We start from the raw sequence: 19,159 nt of genomic DNA, 5'->3' as shown, positions 1-19,159 counted from the left end.
GTGAGCTTTACACATTCACATGTTTCTATAATGTTAGTTATCATCATTTTATTCCAGTTTAAAGAATGTCCCTTAGCATTTCTTGTAATTCAGGTCTAGTAGTGATGCACTCCCTCAACTTTTGTTTGGGAAAATTTTTATCTTTCCTTCATTTCTGAAGGACAGCTTTGCCAGGCATAGTATTCTTGATTGAGAGTTTTGTCTTTCTATATGTTGAATATATTATCCCACTCTTCTGACCTGCAAAGTTTCTGTTGAGAAATCTGCTTATAGTCTTATGCGAATGCACATGAAGTGACAAATAATTTTTCTCTTTATGTGTTCAAAATTCTCTCTTCATCTCTGACTTTTGTCAGTTTAATTACTATGTGTTTTTGTGTACTTTAGTTTTGAATTCAAACTATTTGGGATTCTTGGCTGGGTTACACATTCAAATGAGGCTACCGGTGGGCATTTTGATTGGGAAGGGCTTCTGACTGTGCTCTGCAGTTCAGTGGGACCACTGATAGATCTTTGCAATCACCTCTGGTTGGACAAGGTTGTAGGCTATATTCCCTGGCAGGATGATGCCACTGGTTGGACTTTACCACTGGTCAGAGCAATGGGCTGGGCTTGCAATTGCTCCTGGTCAGCTTGGGTCTCTGGCTGTGTTCTGTAATCAGAAAGGGCCACAGGTATGCCCTGAAGTTGGGTGGGCCATAGACTGGGCTTCATAATCAGGTAAGCTGCTGACTGTGCTCTGCTGTTGGACAAAGTTGCTGGCCAGAATCTCTAGAGGAGAGAGGCTTCTAGTTGTACCCCAGAATAGGGTGGTACTAGAAACTGCATCTTCTGGTTGGGCAGAATTGCTCTCCAGGTTCTCTCATCAGGTGAGGCTTTAAGTTTGTTCCATGATTTGACAAAGTCACTGGATAGGTTCCCTGCCTGATCAAGGCTTCAGGCTGTGTTCAGCAATTGGCTAAGGCCAAGGACTGGGCTCTGTTGCTGGGTGGTGCTGTAGTCTGGGCTCTGAGGCTTCCCAGGATTACTGTTCAGGCTCCTTGGTTATGTGGGGCCAGAGGTTATGTTTAACAATGGGGCAGGGCTATTTGCTTAGCTTCCAGACTGAGCAGGCTGTAGGATGGACTCTATGACTCCCTAGGTTCTTTGGCCACGCTTTCTGGGTGGGTCGAACATGAGGCTATGCTCAGCAGTTAGGGAAGCCTGTGAATTTGCTTCCCTGCCCAGATGTGGCAGCTGAATGGGCTCCACAGCCAGTATAGTCTGTTGACTGTAAATAAAGCAGAACTGCCAACTGAGTTTCTTGGATAAAAGGAGCCATCATTCAGCTCTGTAGATCAGTAGAACTACTGGCTGGGATCTGTACTTGGATAGTGCTGCAAGTAAGGATACTGTCTATCAAGAGCTGAGTGCTGGTTGTTGTAATCGCTGTCCCCCTTCTCTATCTAATCCCTAATAAGTGAAGCCTGCAGATTCTTCTAGTCATCCTCATGAAGTGAGACCTGAATGAGCCTCCTGGGTAACATCCCACAATGCTGAAGGTACTTGATGTCCACCTTGGGCTCTCTTTTCCCACTGGAGAAATTGTAGACCCAAGGAGGTCTTCTCAGTGTGGTGTTGCGCTGACCTGGGGGATGCACAATTTTATCAGAGTCTAACTGTTCCTCTTACTCTTCCAATGTGGTCCTTCTAGGTCTTTGTGCTCCAGGAAGGTGCGTTAGCCTCATTCCCAGATTCTGGGATTTTCACAATGGTATCTTGTCTATAGATAGCTGCTAATTGGTCTTCTTATGAGGGAGATTCATCAAAAACAAACTGTGTTGCCATTTTGATAACCCCTGGACACTCTTCATACTAGAAGAATGTCTTTATTTACTCAAGTAGTTAGATTTCTGAAGCTAAATGTAATTAATATCTGCATTATAAACTGAATTTATAGATTTTGATCTTCAAGCTTGCTTTCATAACATATGATCTCTTGTTAAATGCTACCATATGGATCAGCCACAGGGATTAGGTCATCTTCATTTTTGAGTGCTAATAATACCTGGAAACATACCTTCCATATGGTGGACACTCAATTAATACTTGTTTATCGGCTATTTGTTTATCTGAAATAAATCATTGATAAAGTGGCTATGTGATCACCAAAGCAGGTATATTTTATGCCAGAGATATAGTATTGAGGCCACACATTGGTGGTTGGAAGATTTCTGTTTCTATTTTGGGAAGGAGAGGAAATATAATTTTGGATTAAGATGAAAAGAAGAAAAAGAAAATGATCTTTCAATAGCCATGAATTATTTTAAATTATTTCAGAATGCAACAAGATTTATATATGGAAAACGCCATTCTTGCTGACTGTAATAGGGATTGCAACTGTCCAACTAAAACATGGGATCCTGTGTGTGGAAACAATGGTGTTTCATATATGTCAGCTTGTCTTGCTGGTTGTGAGACATCCGTTGGAGCAGGAATAAACATGGTAACACATTCTGTTGGCTTTCTTTTTCCCACAAAACTTTGTTTTTATGTATTGCACTAGAACATTCCCACATGAACTGGGGCCACATTTGATAAAAGTAAAAGTAAAGTTTTTCTGTATGTTCACTTGATTTACCTTTTATTTCATAAATCTTATTTTAAACCTCTGACCACTGATCTTATTTTTAATCAAAAAAATTTTTGAGTATAGCAGACATCGATCACTGAAATTTAATTTCATAGCTGTTGGCAGTATTACTCAGGTAATTTGTTTTAAAAATACTCTGGATTGAAATATTTTTATCATGGAGATAAAGTTGGTGGTTTTGATATCAATTATTTACCTAATTGCTTTTTTTCCCTTTTTTCCCCTGTATGTATGCTTGCATGTGCTTTCTGTGTTTTTCACATTCTGACAGCTCTTTTAAGAAAATGTAACTAGGTTTTGTTTTGTTTTGTTTGCCTAAAAACATATTACAACATTTAAATGTTGGTTGGTTATAAATTAAATATAACTTTTAATTCCAATTAAAACCTGGAAACATAAAAACTTTAAAAGGACTTATTTTACTCTGTTTTTGAAATAAACTGTATTTTTGAAACAAAGTTTTATTAGTAAGTATCTAAATATTTTAACTGACTTCCAAAACAATTTTGTTTGTCATACTTCATTTTGTAACAAAAGAATATGTGTTTTTAAAAGGCTCGTCTTTAAGGTAGCTGAGTTACTGCAAATTTACTCTATTTAGAAATAAATACCATTTTTCTAAAACCATCATTCAGTAGTTTGTTTTGCTATAATCCTGAGAGGCACCACAAAGGAGATGAGAATAAAGAGAATAAATGGTCTCTGCCTTGATCCAGTTGCCTATGTACAAAATATTTGTGATTTGTGTTCAAAATTTTACTTTCTTTAAATAGGATAATATTATTTTCTGATAGGTATTCCAAAATTGTAGCTGCATTCAAACATCAGGAAATTCATCTGCAGTTCTTGGGCTGTGTGACAAAGGACATGACTGTTCCATGATGCTCCAGTACTTTTTAATCTTGTCAGCAATTGGCAGTTTCATTTATTCCTTATCTGCCATACCTGGATATATGGTTCTCCTAAGGTACAGAAAATATTTTCTTTATTTATATTCCTTTTGGATCCTTTATTAAAGAGCCTTTTTCTAAGAAATCCCCCTGGAGCCCACATTATCTAAGAATCCTGTGCTCATATATATCATTTATTAAGAGTTTAACACTAGACATTGTCAGATTTTACAAAATTTTAAAAGTATAGGAATATAAATATTCATATTTTGCCATTTTCCTCCCTATCTTTCCTTCCTTATATTTTGCAGTTAAATTAGTGACCCTCTCATTGTTTTACACAAAAGGAGACACATTTATATTTTAGTGTAAACCATATGAAATGGTCATTTTGATGGGTAAAGAGTGGTTGCCTTGCAGTCATTTCAGATGGTTCAAAGTACTGGGCAGCAGAGTGCAAAGCTGTCAGAGCCTGTGTCACCAATTCCTATCTACAGGGACTTAAACAGGTCCCTTGATTTATTTGAGCTTCACTTTAAATAAACAATAGGCATAATAATAAATGCTTGAGTCTTTTACAAAGCTATTGTTAGATACAAATGATGAAGGGCTTTGCAACACTAGGAAATTGTAGAGCTAAAATTCAGACTTAGGTGTGGCATACATGTGTTCTTGTTATTCCAAGATTCTTCATGTCTAGTAAACGATTGTAAACATCCCTAGTAAATAAAATTTGCATTTTCTCCCTTTTTTTCATCATATGTCATTGGAACTTAGAAGCAGAGTTAAGTTCATTGTGATTCTCAGTTCACAGCACATTATCCTCATAGGCTGGGATAAGTTTTCACTCTTTCTTGATTTTGCTTTTTTTCATTCTATTTTTCACCTCCTCTCACCATAGCCACCCATATTAATATGATAGCTACACGAACTTAAATATGTATTTTCTTTTGTAAAATACTAACACCTTTTTGTGAGTATGTGTTGCTATATTCACATGTGTAGTGTTGTGCTTTAAATCTTGCTTTGGTTCATAAGACTCACGAGTACATACATTCACCAAATACTGCTTAGTATGTATATGTATGAGTTCTCACACATTCCCCACTTGAGAGTTCCTGCCTTCTTACAGCCTCACTAACACTTGACATTATCTAACATTCTGACTTAGACTAGTCCAATGACTGTAAAATGGTAGTTCACTGATGTTTCAATATGCGATTTCCTGATCCAGTGTGTTTAGGCATCTTCAAAATTTATTTTTTAGCTATTTAGGCTTCTGATTCAAGATGCTTATTGATTTTCTTTGCTGATTTTCTATTATATGTCATATATTTCTCTTGGTGATTTTGCTGATTATTGTCTAAATTATAAATGTTAATGTAATATTGCTTACATGATACAATTATCTCCTAGTCTCTCATCTTTCTTTTAATTTCTCCATACTCTCTTTTATGAAATTAAATCCTAAATATTGTTGTACTGAAATCTTACAATTTTCTTCCCTTAGGGTTTGTGTGTTGGGGAGTCACATTTTAAAAATGTTTTTATGTTCCTAATCTATACAAATATTCACCTAAATTTTATCCTAATAGCTTTATAACTTTACCTTTTACATATGGTCTTGTGTTGTTGTTTTTTTTAACATTTATTTATTTTTGAGAGACAGAGACAGAGCACAAGCAGGGAGGGGCAGAGAGAGAGGGGGAGAGAGAGAATCCTAAGCAGTCTCCGTGCTGTCAGCACAGAGCTCAACATGGCACTTGAATTCACGAATCGTGAAATCATTGCCTGAGCCGAGGTCAAGAGTTGGACTCTTAACCAACTGAGCCACCCAGGTGCCCCTGTCTCTTCACTTCTAAACCTTACACATCTTAGGCTTTTAAATTTTTCTTAAAGCATCAACGTGGACCTCCAAAGCTATGTGAAATGATAGTGATGATAACGAGTATTCTTGTACTCTTCTAATCTTAATGGAAAACATACACATTTTTCCTTGATGATATTTGCTGTAGATTTTTCAGTATACAGTTTTCATGTAGTTTCTAAGTTTTTAATAATGAAATAGGTATTAAATGTTATTAGATGTATTTTTCTGCATCTATGATTCTATAATTTTTCTACTCAGTATTTTTGGTGTAGTAAAATAAAATGGTAGATATTTTCATGTTGAACTGTTTGCATGGATGAAAAAAACCATACTTAATTGTATTTTTATATATGATTCGGTTTGTTTAAATAATACTTTATTTAAAACTCTTACTTCTATGTTGATAAATAAAATAGACATATTTTCTTTTTTTTCTTTTTTTTCTTTTTATTCTTTTTTTGTTCTGGAATCATCATAGGCCCCACAAAATGAATTAATAAATTTTCTATTTTTTAATTTCTGGCACTACTTACACTAAATATTTGTTGAAAGCTATATGGATCCATCTGTGAAAGTATTTATACTTTGGGATTGTTGGGACAGTGATACTATTTATTATTTTCATTTATTTAATATTAGTGCCTATTCATATTTTCAATTTCTACTTAAACCTGTTGTATGTAGGTGTTTACAATATTCCTTATCTGATATTCTCTGATGTATCTGAAAGGATTTCCCTTTTCTTCTTACATATTTTTTTATTTGCCTCCTCTTTACTTTTTCTTGATCATGGTTGTCAGAGGCTTGTCTATTTTATTTTTCTCTTTTTAAAGAATGAGTTTTGGTTTTGTTAATCTTTATTTCATGTAATCCTGCTCTTCTTGATTTTTTTTTCTTTTAGGCTTGCTCTGTTTTTCTTTATCCAACTGTTTGAGTTTAATACTTAGATCATTTGTTCATTCTGACTACTGTACATAAATCTATACATTTCTTTCCAAATATTGATTTAGCAATGCCTCAACTAGTATTTTCTGTGGAGTTTATTTCTATTTCGTAGTGATTTGCCCCACCAGGCCAAAGATTATTTATTAATGTGTTATGTAATTTCCATATCTTTAAGAACTTTCTATAGGTATAATTTATTATTATTGTTCTATTTTTATGTTCAGACAACTTAATCTGAAAGATTACAGGTTGGGGAGATGGAATATCAAGGTTTTATTTGGGGCCTAGCGCATTTTTTTTTAGTATTACATGTCTTTTTTAAAAGAATGTGTAACTGAATTTTGGGTATATAGTTCCATATCTCTTGCATTGAAGTAAAGCATTGTGTTATCTAAATTTTGCAAATGTATTCTTGTTTTTGTCTGCATTAATTCATCAGTTTTTCAGAGATGTTCAAATCTATAAATATTGCTGGTGTATTTCTCCCTATAAATCTCTCAGTTTTTTAATTCATATATTTGGAGGCTATATTATATGATGAAAATGTGTCTTTGATCATTATATTTCTATTGTTAGCATCACTTAATTTTCTTTATCTTTTAGTTATTTCTTTTAGGGAATTGTATTTTGTTTTTCATTAAAATGGAAGTTCTAGCTTTCTTTTGGTTCGTTGTTACCTGTTATATCTTTTCCCTTTCCTTTATTTTCAATCTTCAGTCTTTCATTTTGCTTCATAGGCAATTTGCTAGGTATCATTTTATAATCTGAGATAGGTACATGTAGCTCATTTATATTTATTTATTTTTAAAAGTTTATTTATTTTGAGAGAGAGAGAGAGAAAGAGAGAGAGAGAGTGAGAGTATAAGCGGGAGAGAGAGGGAGAGACAGAGAATCCCAAGCAGGCTCTGCATTGACAGCACAGATCCCAATGCAGGGCTCAAACTTATGAACTGTGAAATCAAGGCATGAGCCAAAAGCAAGAGTTGGACACAACTACTCAGCAACCCAGGCACCCCTCACTTAGATTTCTTGTAATTATTGTGGTAAGATTCTTTTTGCTATTTTATTTAATATACTCTATTTATTTGACTTTCTTTTTACTTCTTTTTTTTTCTTTTTTCTTTTTTCTTTTTTTTTTTTTTTTTTTTGCTTTCCATTGTACAGTGGTACCCCTTTATCTGCAAGGGACATATTTTAAGATCCCTAGCAGATGCCTGAAGCCATGGATAGTAACAAACCCTAAATATTTGATATTTTTTCCTAAAGATACATAACTGTGATAAAGTCTAATTTATAAATTAGGCACAGTAGAGATTAAGAACAATAACTAATAATAAAATAGGACAATTATAACAATATACTACAATGAAAGTTAAGTGCATCTGTTCTCTATCAACATATCACATTGTGCTGTACTCACCCTTTTTCTCCTTGAGATGATGTGAGATGATAAAATGACTACATGATGAGATGAAATGAAGTGAATGATGGAGCTCTTGTGATATACAGACTGTAGCATTCAGCTGCTATTGATCTGATATGTCAGAAGGAGAAATATCTGCTTCCACACTACAGTTCAATGTGGGTAACTGAAACTGTGGAAAGTGAAACCATAGATAAGAGGAAAGTACGGTATATATTGGATTTTCTTCTGCTACTTTGATTATTGAAATGGTCAGACTGATTATTGATATTCTTAATTATACTTATATTTTGCTCATCAATTTTAAAACTTTTCAGTTAATATCTACTTCCTAATAAAACAAGTACTTAATCATGCTCTCTTCATGTCCCTCCTCTCTTCCCCCACCTCTTTCCAGGGTCATATTGTAGAATTTAATACCTGGATTTTTGTTAATATGCTTGTGTTGTCTCTATTTTTGCGGGATCTCCCTGGATTTCCTACCATGATGGCAAAGGGATGCAACATCATTGCTATTCTGCCAATTTAAAGAAAAATTTGAATTTCTCTCAGCATTTTCCCATGATGTGCATGCTAACTTTTCTGATTCCTGGATTCTAGAAATTGTTATTATCAATGCCAATCAATGATAGAGTTTGTAGAATAGTTTAAACTGTTTCAACAGTTTAAATAATAACAGTTTAAATTAGTATTTCACATTTCTGTGAGATCATTCAGTAGTATATTAGATATAAAGAGGAAAGAAAAATTCTTCAGTAAAACTTAAATGCCTTATTTTCTGTATTAAATGGAAATCATGGGACCTAGAGGGTCATGCTGAGTCTCTTGGCTTCTCTTCCTTCTGAGTAAAATCATTGATGTTGTCTAAATAACCTATGTGTCAGGTAGATAATGTCTAGATCAATCTATAAGGTTTCTGAAAATTCAGTAAAACATTTATGTTAAGAAAATGCCAATAAGATGACATTTTTGCTAAAAATGTATGCTTTTGTGAAGAAAGCTACTTTTATTTTCTCAGCTTTGAGTTAGTCAGGGAAGAAAAGGGAATACAGTAGAACTCTCAACGTGAATTCTTTGAGGAGCTAGCCATGGTGATGCTGGAGTGAGTGGGACACATGAAAGTCCATTGTAGAATTATAGTCTCTATTTCTGCATATAGGAATTTCAGGCAACAGTGCAAAAGACTGGGGATTTTGGAGAGAATGGAGAGATCTTTGTGACTCTTGAAATGATACCAAATCACTTAAAATATGTTTGCCTTGGATTTCTTCATCACATTCCTTTGAAAATTTCTATCCTTGTTTTCTTTCTGCCTTTCATTTATTTATATAATTCTTGGCTTTTCTGTATTTTGTTAACACAAATAATTTAAATACAGCTAGGGTTGCATTATTCTTGTTTTAGGCTGAAGGTTTAATCAAGAACTACTGCTTCAATAAATGGATACTGGGGTAGAAACTGATATGAAATATTTTCTTCTTTGATAATTTTCTGATAATAATGAGCAAAAAAATGATAGGTAAAATGCCAAGAATCAAAAGTAGGGCTCGTGTGTAGACTACAAACTGGATAATCAGGCCTTGGATAACCAAGATCTGAGCATGCAAAAAAAATGTTCTAGTGCCCAGTGTGTTACCAGCATTTACAAACAATTTTTTAAAGAAACTACAACAGCGTTTAAATCTCTATTTTCATTTTATTTATGAATTTACTTATTTTTTAGGTGTATCAAGCCTGAAGAGAAGTCTCTTGGTGTGGGGTTACATACATTTTGCACAAGAGTATTTGGTAAAAATTGTTATTTTTTTCCAGCATCATATCAGGCCACTATTAACTACCAAAAAAATGAAATCATTCTCTCCAAGTCTAGCAAATATCCCTTCTGTTTGCAGCACTTAGTAATTTGTATGAGAATAAGGTACAAGAAGAAATGGAGAATTTCCCCTTTTTCTTGAAAAAGACCTATCTGAACTTAATTTTGCTTTTCAGCTGTTAGAAGATTTGAAAAGCAAATGAACGAAAAATACTTTGTTAAGGTAAAATGTATACATGATTGGTACAAAAAATTGCAGAAAAAATATAAAGAGTCACTAATTCAATGATTTTCAATATCAGTGATTTTTATGTTGCATTTATCCATCACATTACTTATCCTTTATAACTTAGAAATGTTATAGTAAAAGTAACAACTTCTGATATGTAAAAATAAAATTAAAGCATTCTATTCATACTTTATTCTACAAATAGAGAAAACGGAAATGTTTACAAACAAAATAATGTACCTTAATTCTTACCTTGTTGATGTTTTTTTTTCTCCCCTCTTTAACTGTAGCTGGAATTCCTGCACCTATTTATTTTGGAGCTTTAGTGGATTCCACATGTTTACACTGGGGAACTTTGAAATGTGGTGAGTCAGGAGCATGCAGGATATATGATTCAGCCAATTTCAGGTAAATATAATAATCTTTTTTTTTAAAGAATTGCTTTCTAAGCACAGACTGTACATAAAATGACAACATTCATGTATAACACTTTCTTTTTCAGTTACTAGACTACTTTTGGCTATGCTTCCAGAACATATGCTAATACTACATCTCTATTCCTTATTTATATACCAGAATTTTATTTCCTCAATATTTTCAAACTACTTGGTAAATATAAGCATGGATAACTCCCTTAACCTAGCCTTTCAAAATATCTTTGTTAAATTGTTTGCAATCAACGCATTATTGAAGGTAATAGCTATACATAAACTACCTTTAAAAATTATATTACTCTTTAAAGTATCCTCATTGCATCCTACATCATTTCAGCATCTTACTAGCCTGAATCTTTACTTCTTTTTACATCTACCTCTACTTTTTGAAATATTTTTCCTTCTTCATTAAATTTTGCTGACACAAAATTCTTCATGTCTCATAAAGTCTTATTCTTTTGTTAGTATAAATCTGATTTTAAACAAAACTCAACATAATGTGTTTTTGAACAAAATACTTCCATTTGCTCTATTTCCATGTTCTTTTTTATCTGGAGACCTGAATTTTGTTTAGATCTGTATCAATTTCTCTTGATCGTACAAAATTGAAAGTACAAAAATTCATTTACTAAAAAACAATTTAGCATTGTTTAAAACATTCTAAGGTCTTATTTTGATTAGTAAAAGGATATATGGCAAGTACTATGAAGAGATCAGACAGCATGAGATTCATGTTTTCATCAGTTCTCTGTTCCCCAAAAGCTCTTCAGAGGTATTGTGAAGGTGGGCCCGCGTACATACCTTCACAGTTGAGAAACACTGAGGATCACTGATATAGATTGGCCTCATCCTGCTACCAAGATTCCTGTTGATATTAGCCTTAATTAAATGCTATTTTAGACAAGATGATTTTATTTGTTAGCATCCTCTATCAGTCAGATTAATTAGAGTGGCTGATAAAGTGTACTCGTGAGAAAATTTACCAGATGGTGTAGAGTAGAAACAGGAGGTGGATATTGTTGGTAAACAGTTCTCCATGGGTCTCTTACATTTCTGCATATCTTATTAGCAGAGAATTTTGTTTTGGACTATCTTTTCAAGGATGTTTGAATAGTAAATGATCTTGGAGTATGTAGATGATGTTTTCCTATGGAGCAGAGTTTGCTGTCTAGGATGATAAAAGTAATAACTCTCTCTAAGGCTGGCAGATTTTCTTCCAACCCATTTAAAAGAATGGGATTTCCTAAGTTCAGGCTTTCTTAGCTGTGAACCAAACCCATTGTATGCACAAAATTCACATAGGTTTCCCATGGTGTGATTTCTTTGGGACTTGAAGGTTAAGGAAAACCAACCTGAACATGAAGCTTGTGATGATTGTTGTACTGTGAGTAAAAATGTCCTTTGTCTCTGGCCTGGAAGTCTCGTATCTCCAGCCAGCATCCACGCAACTATGTCAGGCTAAACTGTCAGTTTAAAATCCAGGGAAAATCTAGGACTCTTTTACAGTTCGAAGAATAGAAATACTGACTAACTTTAAGTTATGCCAAAAATGTAAAGATATAAGGATGGCCACTTACATTTATTCCAAGCTAGTAGAAAGGAATAAAAGGATTAAGGAAAATTCAAGGAAAGTAAGAAATAGGGAAATAAAAGCACACAAAATAAGTTGAAAAAATAAGCCTAAATACATCAGGTTTCATAATAAATGTGAACCAACTGAACTTGCTTAAAAGATACTTTCATGTGAGTTTCAGTGTTTTCAAAATTCCAGCTATATGTTGCTTACAAGACATAGCTTAAAATATATATGTGAAGAAAGATTGAAGATAAAGGTCAGGAAAAAAAATACCAGGCAGATATTAAATCAAGCTTTTGTGATTATATTAATGACTGTAAGACAAAATAGAATTTAAGGTGAAAAGGATTAACAGTTAAATAAGGATATTACTTAGTAATAAAAAAACACTTTATCAATAATATGTAACAGTCATCAACCCATATATATTTATCGACCTAATCTCAAATATATAAAACAAAAAATTTACAAAATTACAAGAAGAAATCTACAGAGTAGAAAATTTCAACACACTTTTCCAAAAGGAAATATAAAATATAGGCAAAAAGTTACTGAGGATACAGAAAAATTTGAATCGCCAAATTGTACAAGAGTTATCTAATAGATATACAGCAATTTAAAAAACCCCAACCAATAGAATATATATTTTTCTCAAGCCTATAAAAAACATTACAACTAAGTCTAATGTCACAAAGTTTAAAAAAAAGTTTGATACCTTACGACCATTGTTTTCTGTCCATAATGCAATGCAATTAGAAATCTATGATAAAATGTTCCCAAAACCTCACATTTGAAATTACTTACAGGTCAAAGCATAAATTATAATAAAAATAATGAAATAACTAAAACTCTACATCAGTGAAAGCACTGCAGAGGAAAATTTGTGGGACAAAGCTAAAACAATACTCAAAGGTATATTTAGAACTTTATATGTATATATACATATTTTTTAAAGACTAAAAATTAATGAACTAATTATTTATAAAAAGGACAACAATGTAATTTCAAATAAGGTAGAAAAGCCTGATAAGTAGCTCAATAAGTTATGTATTGATATATTTCTTATTTCAAATAAGAACAATAGATATAATTTTAAATTTGAAAGGGATATATCCGGGTTCAAAGATAATACATGGGGCGCCTGGGTGGCTCAGTTGGTTAAGCGTCTGACTTCAGCTCAGGTCGTGATCTCACGGTTTGTGGGTCCGAGCCCCACGTCAGGCTCTGTGCTGACTGCTCAGAGCCTGCAGCCTGCTTCAGATTCTGTCTCTGGCTCTCTCTGCCCCTCCCCTATTTGTACTCTCTCTGTCTCTAAAATAAAAATTAAAAAAAAAAAAAGATAATATAAACATCATTCTGGACATCCAGTTTTCCTGAAGTAGAAATTGAACAGCAACATAAAGGAATAAATAAAAGCTGAATACAAAGGCTAATGCAAAGCCTCTAAGCCTAGAAACAGGAAGTGGTTTCTGGGTGATCAGTTTCCAAAGAAAAAATAAAGTACTTCCAAGGAGTCAAGAGATTAGATCCAGATTCAGTGCTTAATCCATGAGGTGGTGTTGAACACCCATGAACTGGGTTGAGTAGTGTCCCTCAAAATTTCATGTCCACTCATAACCTCAGTATATGACTTTATTTGGAAATAAGTTGTTTGTAAATAAGTCTTTAAATTAGTGAAATTAAGATGAGGTCCTTCTGGATTAGAGTGGGCCCTAAATCAAATCACCAGTGTCCTTATAAGAAGAGGAAAAGAGGCATAGAGACACGTATATACAGGACGAATCCTGTGTGAAGGCAGAGGTAGAGATTGCAGTGTTGCATCTACAAAACAAGGAATTCTATGGATTGCTGCCAGTAGGTAGGAAGAGTAAAGGAAGGATTCTTTCCTGGAGTCTACTGAGGAAGCACACTTTGGCTTCAAATTTCTAGCCTCCAGAACTGTGAGAGAATAAATTTACTTTGTTTTAAGCCATCAAGTTTGTGGTGCTTTGTTACAGAGGTCCTGGGAAACAAATACAAACCTCTTTGTAAAAGAGGTTTTAAAAGAATCTATTTAACACATCATTGTTATGTTACTAAGGAGGAACTAAGACATAGATATATCCAAGAACCAGACCAAACAATCTGTTCTCCTTGTGATTAATCCCAGTATCACTATAAAAAAAATCACCCTTATAAAAACTCAGTCTGGCCTCAGGAACAAAGGGAAAGCTATTAGATTTAGAAGAATAAATACAGAGAAAGAGCAAACAGAACAAATTTGGGAGAATAAATACACAGGAAGAAAACCAGAACAGTCAACAAAAACAACAACAAAACATTCAAAATTGTTTAGTTTTGCAAGCTAAAACTTAAAAACACATGAACAAGAGGAGCCAAGATGGCAGAAGAGCATGGAAGTTTTTTGAGTGTCTTGCATCCATGAAATACAGCCAAAGACTAAACCATCCTGCACACCTAGAAAACTGATCTGAGGATTAACACACAATCTGCACAACCTGAACCACAGAATTCAGCAGGTATGTGACATGGAGTGGTGAACTTGGGAAGACAGAAGCCACAGAGGGCAGGAAGCTGCTTTTGCATGTGGAGAGAAGACAGAGACAGAGGGAAAATATGGGAAAAGCACCCCTCCCCAAAAGCAGCTGGGGGAAAAGAGGAAAATTGGAAACAGCCACAGGGACTGAAGTAAAAAGAAATGAGTAAGGAGACGGTTTAAATTCCATTAAGACTGTAAACAGGAGGAGCACAGAGTCTAAACTCTGCAGCTTGATACCTGACGGTGCTCTGGTGGAAAGAGCAAATCCCAAGGAGCAGAGTGGGGTCCAGGAGGTTCTCAGGCCACACGAGGAGAAGCAGTTCCACTGCTGGAAGGACATTTGGTAGAGGCTGTGAGACCACCTGGGCCCAGCAGGCCCCAGAAGGCGGCCACATTCGCTGGTGTTGGAACAAGGTCATTAAGGGTGAAGCCTGGTGCCAGATGTGTGTTGTGATTTTCCATAATCCCTAAAATGCTGCTGCTACACTGTCTTGTGAACTTTTTCTGGGGTGGGCTGGCATCTGGCCACAGTCTCAGGGCACCAGCAGCAGCAGGGTCCAGCAAGCATTCCTGGGTGCAGCCAACATTTGGCCATTGCTCGGTGAGACCCTCCCGCAGAGGGGCTGAATGGGTCAAAGCTGCACAGAAGTAAGGGGCCTGGGAAAACAGTCGCATCTGAGATAAAACTCAGGAGAGAGGTACTGCCTGGGGCTTGGTCAAAGACAGTGAAAAAGCAAGAAATGGACAAAAGCTGAAGACAGAGGACGGATGCATGATTGCTGGTTGCAGAAAACAGAGTTCCAATACTAGAGACTGGGTAGCTGGGTGACACCATTTTCACCGCTTCCACGTATGTGCATACGCACCTGCAAGCACCACAACAATCGACCCCAGTAGGCTAACAGCGCCATCTAGTGGAGAATGGAGCCAGTACACTAAGCCCTGCCCAACTGGGCCAACCTCTGTCTTTAAGAACACAAGCCTCACCGCCTACTTAGTTTATGGACTATAAAATGCTTCATAGTTTGACTTCTAGGGGAAAATGAAGTAATTTCAGTCGTATTTCAGTCTGTTAGACAGTCAAACTATTCAATTTTCTTTCTTTTTTCTCTTTTTCGTTTCTTTTTTCTTGAATACAGAAAGAGAAAAAAAATCATTTTTATTTTCAATTTTTGTTAAAAATATTTTTCTTTAAGTTTTTTCTACTATATTTTTTACTTTGTTTAATTTTTTTTCATCTCTTGTTACAGCCTTTAATTTAAAGTCTAGTTTGTCTGATATAAGTATGGCTACTCCAGCTTTCTTTTGGCTTCCAGGAGCATGATAAATAGTTCTCCATCCCCTCACTCTCAATCTAAAGGTGTCCTCAGATCTAAAATGAGTCTCTTGTAGACAGCAAATAGATGGGTCTTGTTTTTTTATCCATTCTGATACCCTATGTCTTTTAGTTGGCGCATTTAATCCATTTACATTCAGTGTTATTATAGAAAGATATGGGTTTAGAGTCATTGTGATGTCTGTATGTTTTATGCTTGTAGTGATGTCTCTGGTACTTTGTCTCACAGGATCCCCCTTAGGATCTCTTGTAGGGCTGGTTTCGTGGTGACAAATTCCTTCAGTTTTTGTTTGTTTGAGAAGACCTTTATCTCTCCTTCTATTCTAAATGACAGACTTGCTGGATAAAGGATTCTCGGCTGCATATTTTTTCTGTTTAGCACACTGTAGATATCGTGCCAAGCCTTTCTGGCCTGCCAAGTTTCAAAGGAGAGATCAGTCACGAGTCTTATAGGTCTCCCTTTATATGTGAGGGCACGTTTATCCCTTGCTGCTTTCAGAATTTTCTCTTTATCCTTGTATTTTGCCAGTTTCACTATGATATGTCGTGCAGAAGATCGATTCAAGTTACGTCTGAAGGGAGTTCTCTGTGCCTCTTGGATTTCAATGCCTTTTTCCTTCCCCAGTTCAGGGAAGTTCTCAGCTATAATTTGTTCAAGTACCCCTTCAGCACCTTTCCCTCTCTCTTCCTCCTCTGGGATACCAATTATGCGTATATTATTTTTTTTTAGTGTATCACTTAGTTCTCTAATTTTCCCCTTATACTCCTGGATTTTTTTATCTCTCTTTCTTTCAGCTTCCTCTTTCTCCATAACTTTATCTTCTAGTTCACCTATTCTCTCCTCTGCCTCTTCAAGCCGAGCCATCGTGGTTTCCATTTTGTTTTGCATTTCGTTTAAAGCGTTTTTCAGCTCCTCGTGACTGTTCCTTAGTCCCTCGATCTTTGTGGCAAGAGATTCTCTGCTGTCCTGTATACTGTTTTCAAGCCCAGCGATTAATTTTATGACTATTATTCTAAATTCACTTTCTGTTATATTATTTAAATCCTTTTTGATCAGTTCATTAGCTGTTGTTATTTCCTGGAGATTCTTCTGAGGGGAATTCTTCCGTTTGGTCATTTTGGAGAGTCCCTGGCGTGGTGAGGACCTGCAGTGCACTTCCCCTGTGCTGTGGTGTATAACTGGAGTTAGTGGGCGGGGCCGCAGTCCGACCCGATGTCTGCCCCCAGCCCACTGCTGGGGCCACAGTCAGACTGGTGTGTGCCTTCTCTTCCCCTCTCCTAGGGGTGGGATTCACTGTGGGGTGGCGTGTCCCATCTGGGCTACTTGCACACTGCCAGGCTTGTGTTGCTGGGGATCTGGCGTATTAGCTGGGGTGGGTAGGCAAGGTGCACGGGGGCTGGAGGGGCAGGCTTAGCTCGCTTCTCCTTAGGTGATCCACTTCAGGAGGAGCCCTGTGGCAGCGGGAGGGAGTCAGATCCGCTGCCGGAGGTTTGGCTCCGCAGAAGCACAGAGTTGGGTGTTTGTGCGGAGCGAGCAAGTTCCCTGGCAGGAACTGGTTCCCTTTGGGATTTTGGCTGGGGGATGGGCGGGGGAGATGGCGCTGGCGCCTTTGTTCCCTGCCAAGCTGAGCTCTGCCTTCCGGGGGCTCAGCAGCTCTCCCTCCCTTTGTCCTCCAGCCTTCCCGCTTTCTGAGCAGAGCTGTTAACTTATGACCTCCCAGACGCTAAGTCGCGCTTGCTGTCGGAACACAGTCCGTCCGGCCCCTCCGCTTTTGCCAGCCAGACTCGGGGGCTCTGCTTGGCCGGCGAGCCGCCCCTCCGCCCCGGCTCCCTCCCGCCAGTCCGTGGAGCGCGCACCGCCTCGCTGCCCTTCCTACCCTCTTCCGTGGGCCTCTAGTCTGCGCTTGACTCCGGAGACTCCCTTCTGCTAATCCTCTGGCGGTTTTCTGGGTTCTTTAGGCAGGTGTAGGTGGAATCTAAGTGATCGGCAGGACGCGCTGTGAGCCCCGCGTCCTCCTACGCCGCCATCTTCCGGAACCCCTTCTGTTTAATTTTTTTTCAAATTCTATTTTACTTCAATCATTTCATTTTAGTCTACTTCAGCGTATTCATTTTTTCAAATTTTCAAATGATTTCTTTTTTTCTCCCCTTTTTTCTCTAATCTATCAAGCTACTTTCAACACCAAGACCAAAACACACTTAGGATCTAGCATCATTTATTCGATTTGTATGTGTGTGTGTGTGTGTGTGTGTGTGTGTGTGTGTGTTGTTTGTTTTTAATGTCTTAATCTTAATACTTTTTTAATTTTAATTTTTTCTGCCTCATTAATTCCTTTTCTCCCTTCAAATTGACTAAATGAAGGAATTCACCCCAAAAGAAAGAGCAGGAAGAAATGACAGCCAGGGACTTAACCGGCACAGATACAAGCAAGATGTCTGAACCAGAATTTAGAATCACGATAATAAGAAGACTAGCTGGAGTGGAAAATAGATTAGAATCCCTTTCTGCAGAGATAAAAGAAGTAAGCTAGTCAGGATGAAATAAAAAATACTATAACTGAGCTGCAATCTCAAATGGATGCTGTGGCGGCAAGGATGGATGAGGGAGGACAGAGAATCAGCGATACAGGACAAACTTATGGAGAATAATGAAGCAGAAAAAAAAAGAGGGAGATTAAGACAAAAGAGCACGATTTAAGAATTAGAGAAATCAGTGACTCATTAAGAAGGAAGAACATCAGAATCATAGTGGTCCCAGAGATGAAGAGAGAGAAAAAGGGGTAGAAAGGTTATGTGAGCAAATCATAGTGGAAAACTTTCCTACCCTGGGGAAAGACAGAGACATCAAAATCCAGGAAGCACAGAGGACTCCCATTAGATTCAACAAAAACTAACCATCAATAAGGCATATCATAGTCAAATTCACAAAATACACAGGCAAGGAGAGAATCATGAAAGCAGCAAGGGAAAAAAAGTCCCTAACCTACAAGGGAAGACGGATCAGGTGTGCAGCAGACCTATGCACAGAAACTTGGCAGGCCAGAAAGGAGTGGCAGGATATATTCAATGTGCTGAATCAGAAAAATATGCAGGCATGAATTCTTTATCCAGCTAGGCTGTCATTCAAAATAGAGGCAGAGAGGGGCACCTGGGTGGCTCAGTTGGTTAAGCGGCCGACTTCGGCTCAGGTCATGATCTCGCAGTCTGTGAGTTCGAGCCCCGCGTCGGGCTCTGTGCTGACAGCTCAGAGCCTGAAGCCTGTTTCAGATTCTGTGTCTCCCTCTCTCTGACCCTCCCCCGTTCATGCTCTGTCTCTCTCTGTCTCAAAAATGAATAAACGTTTAAAAAAATTAAAAAAAAACAAAATAGAGGCAGAGATAAAAAGTTTCCCAGACAAACAAAAATTAAAGGAGTTTGTGACCACTAAACCAGTCCTGCAAGAAATATTAAGGGGGGCTCTCTGAGGGGAGAA

At 36.7% G+C, this 19,159-nt stretch overlaps 1 protein-coding gene across 1 annotated transcript in view; it reads left to right on the top strand.

Moving 5' to 3' along the window:
• The window catches only part of SLCO1A2 (solute carrier organic anion transporter family member 1A2), a 55,730-nt gene that overhangs the window by 28,052 nt on the left and 8,519 nt on the right, over nt 1-19,159 (top strand). The window contains exons 11-14 of the mRNA XM_042948444.1: nt 2,320-2,485; nt 3,427-3,599; nt 9,484-9,548; nt 10,093-10,210. Of these exons, the coding sequence (XP_042804378.1) occupies nt 2,320-2,485; nt 3,427-3,599; nt 9,484-9,548; nt 10,093-10,210 (522 nt within the window). The remainder of the gene's footprint in view (nt 1-2,319; nt 2,486-3,426; nt 3,600-9,483; nt 9,549-10,092; nt 10,211-19,159) is intronic.

Source organism: Panthera leo, chromosome B4 (genome assembly GCF_018350215.1).
Source record: "Panthera leo isolate Ple1 chromosome B4, P.leo_Ple1_pat1.1, whole genome shotgun sequence".
Classification (NCBI taxonomy): Eukaryota; Metazoa; Chordata; class Mammalia; order Carnivora; family Felidae; genus Panthera; species Panthera leo.
This window is presented reverse-complemented; position numbering and strand designations above follow the sequence as displayed.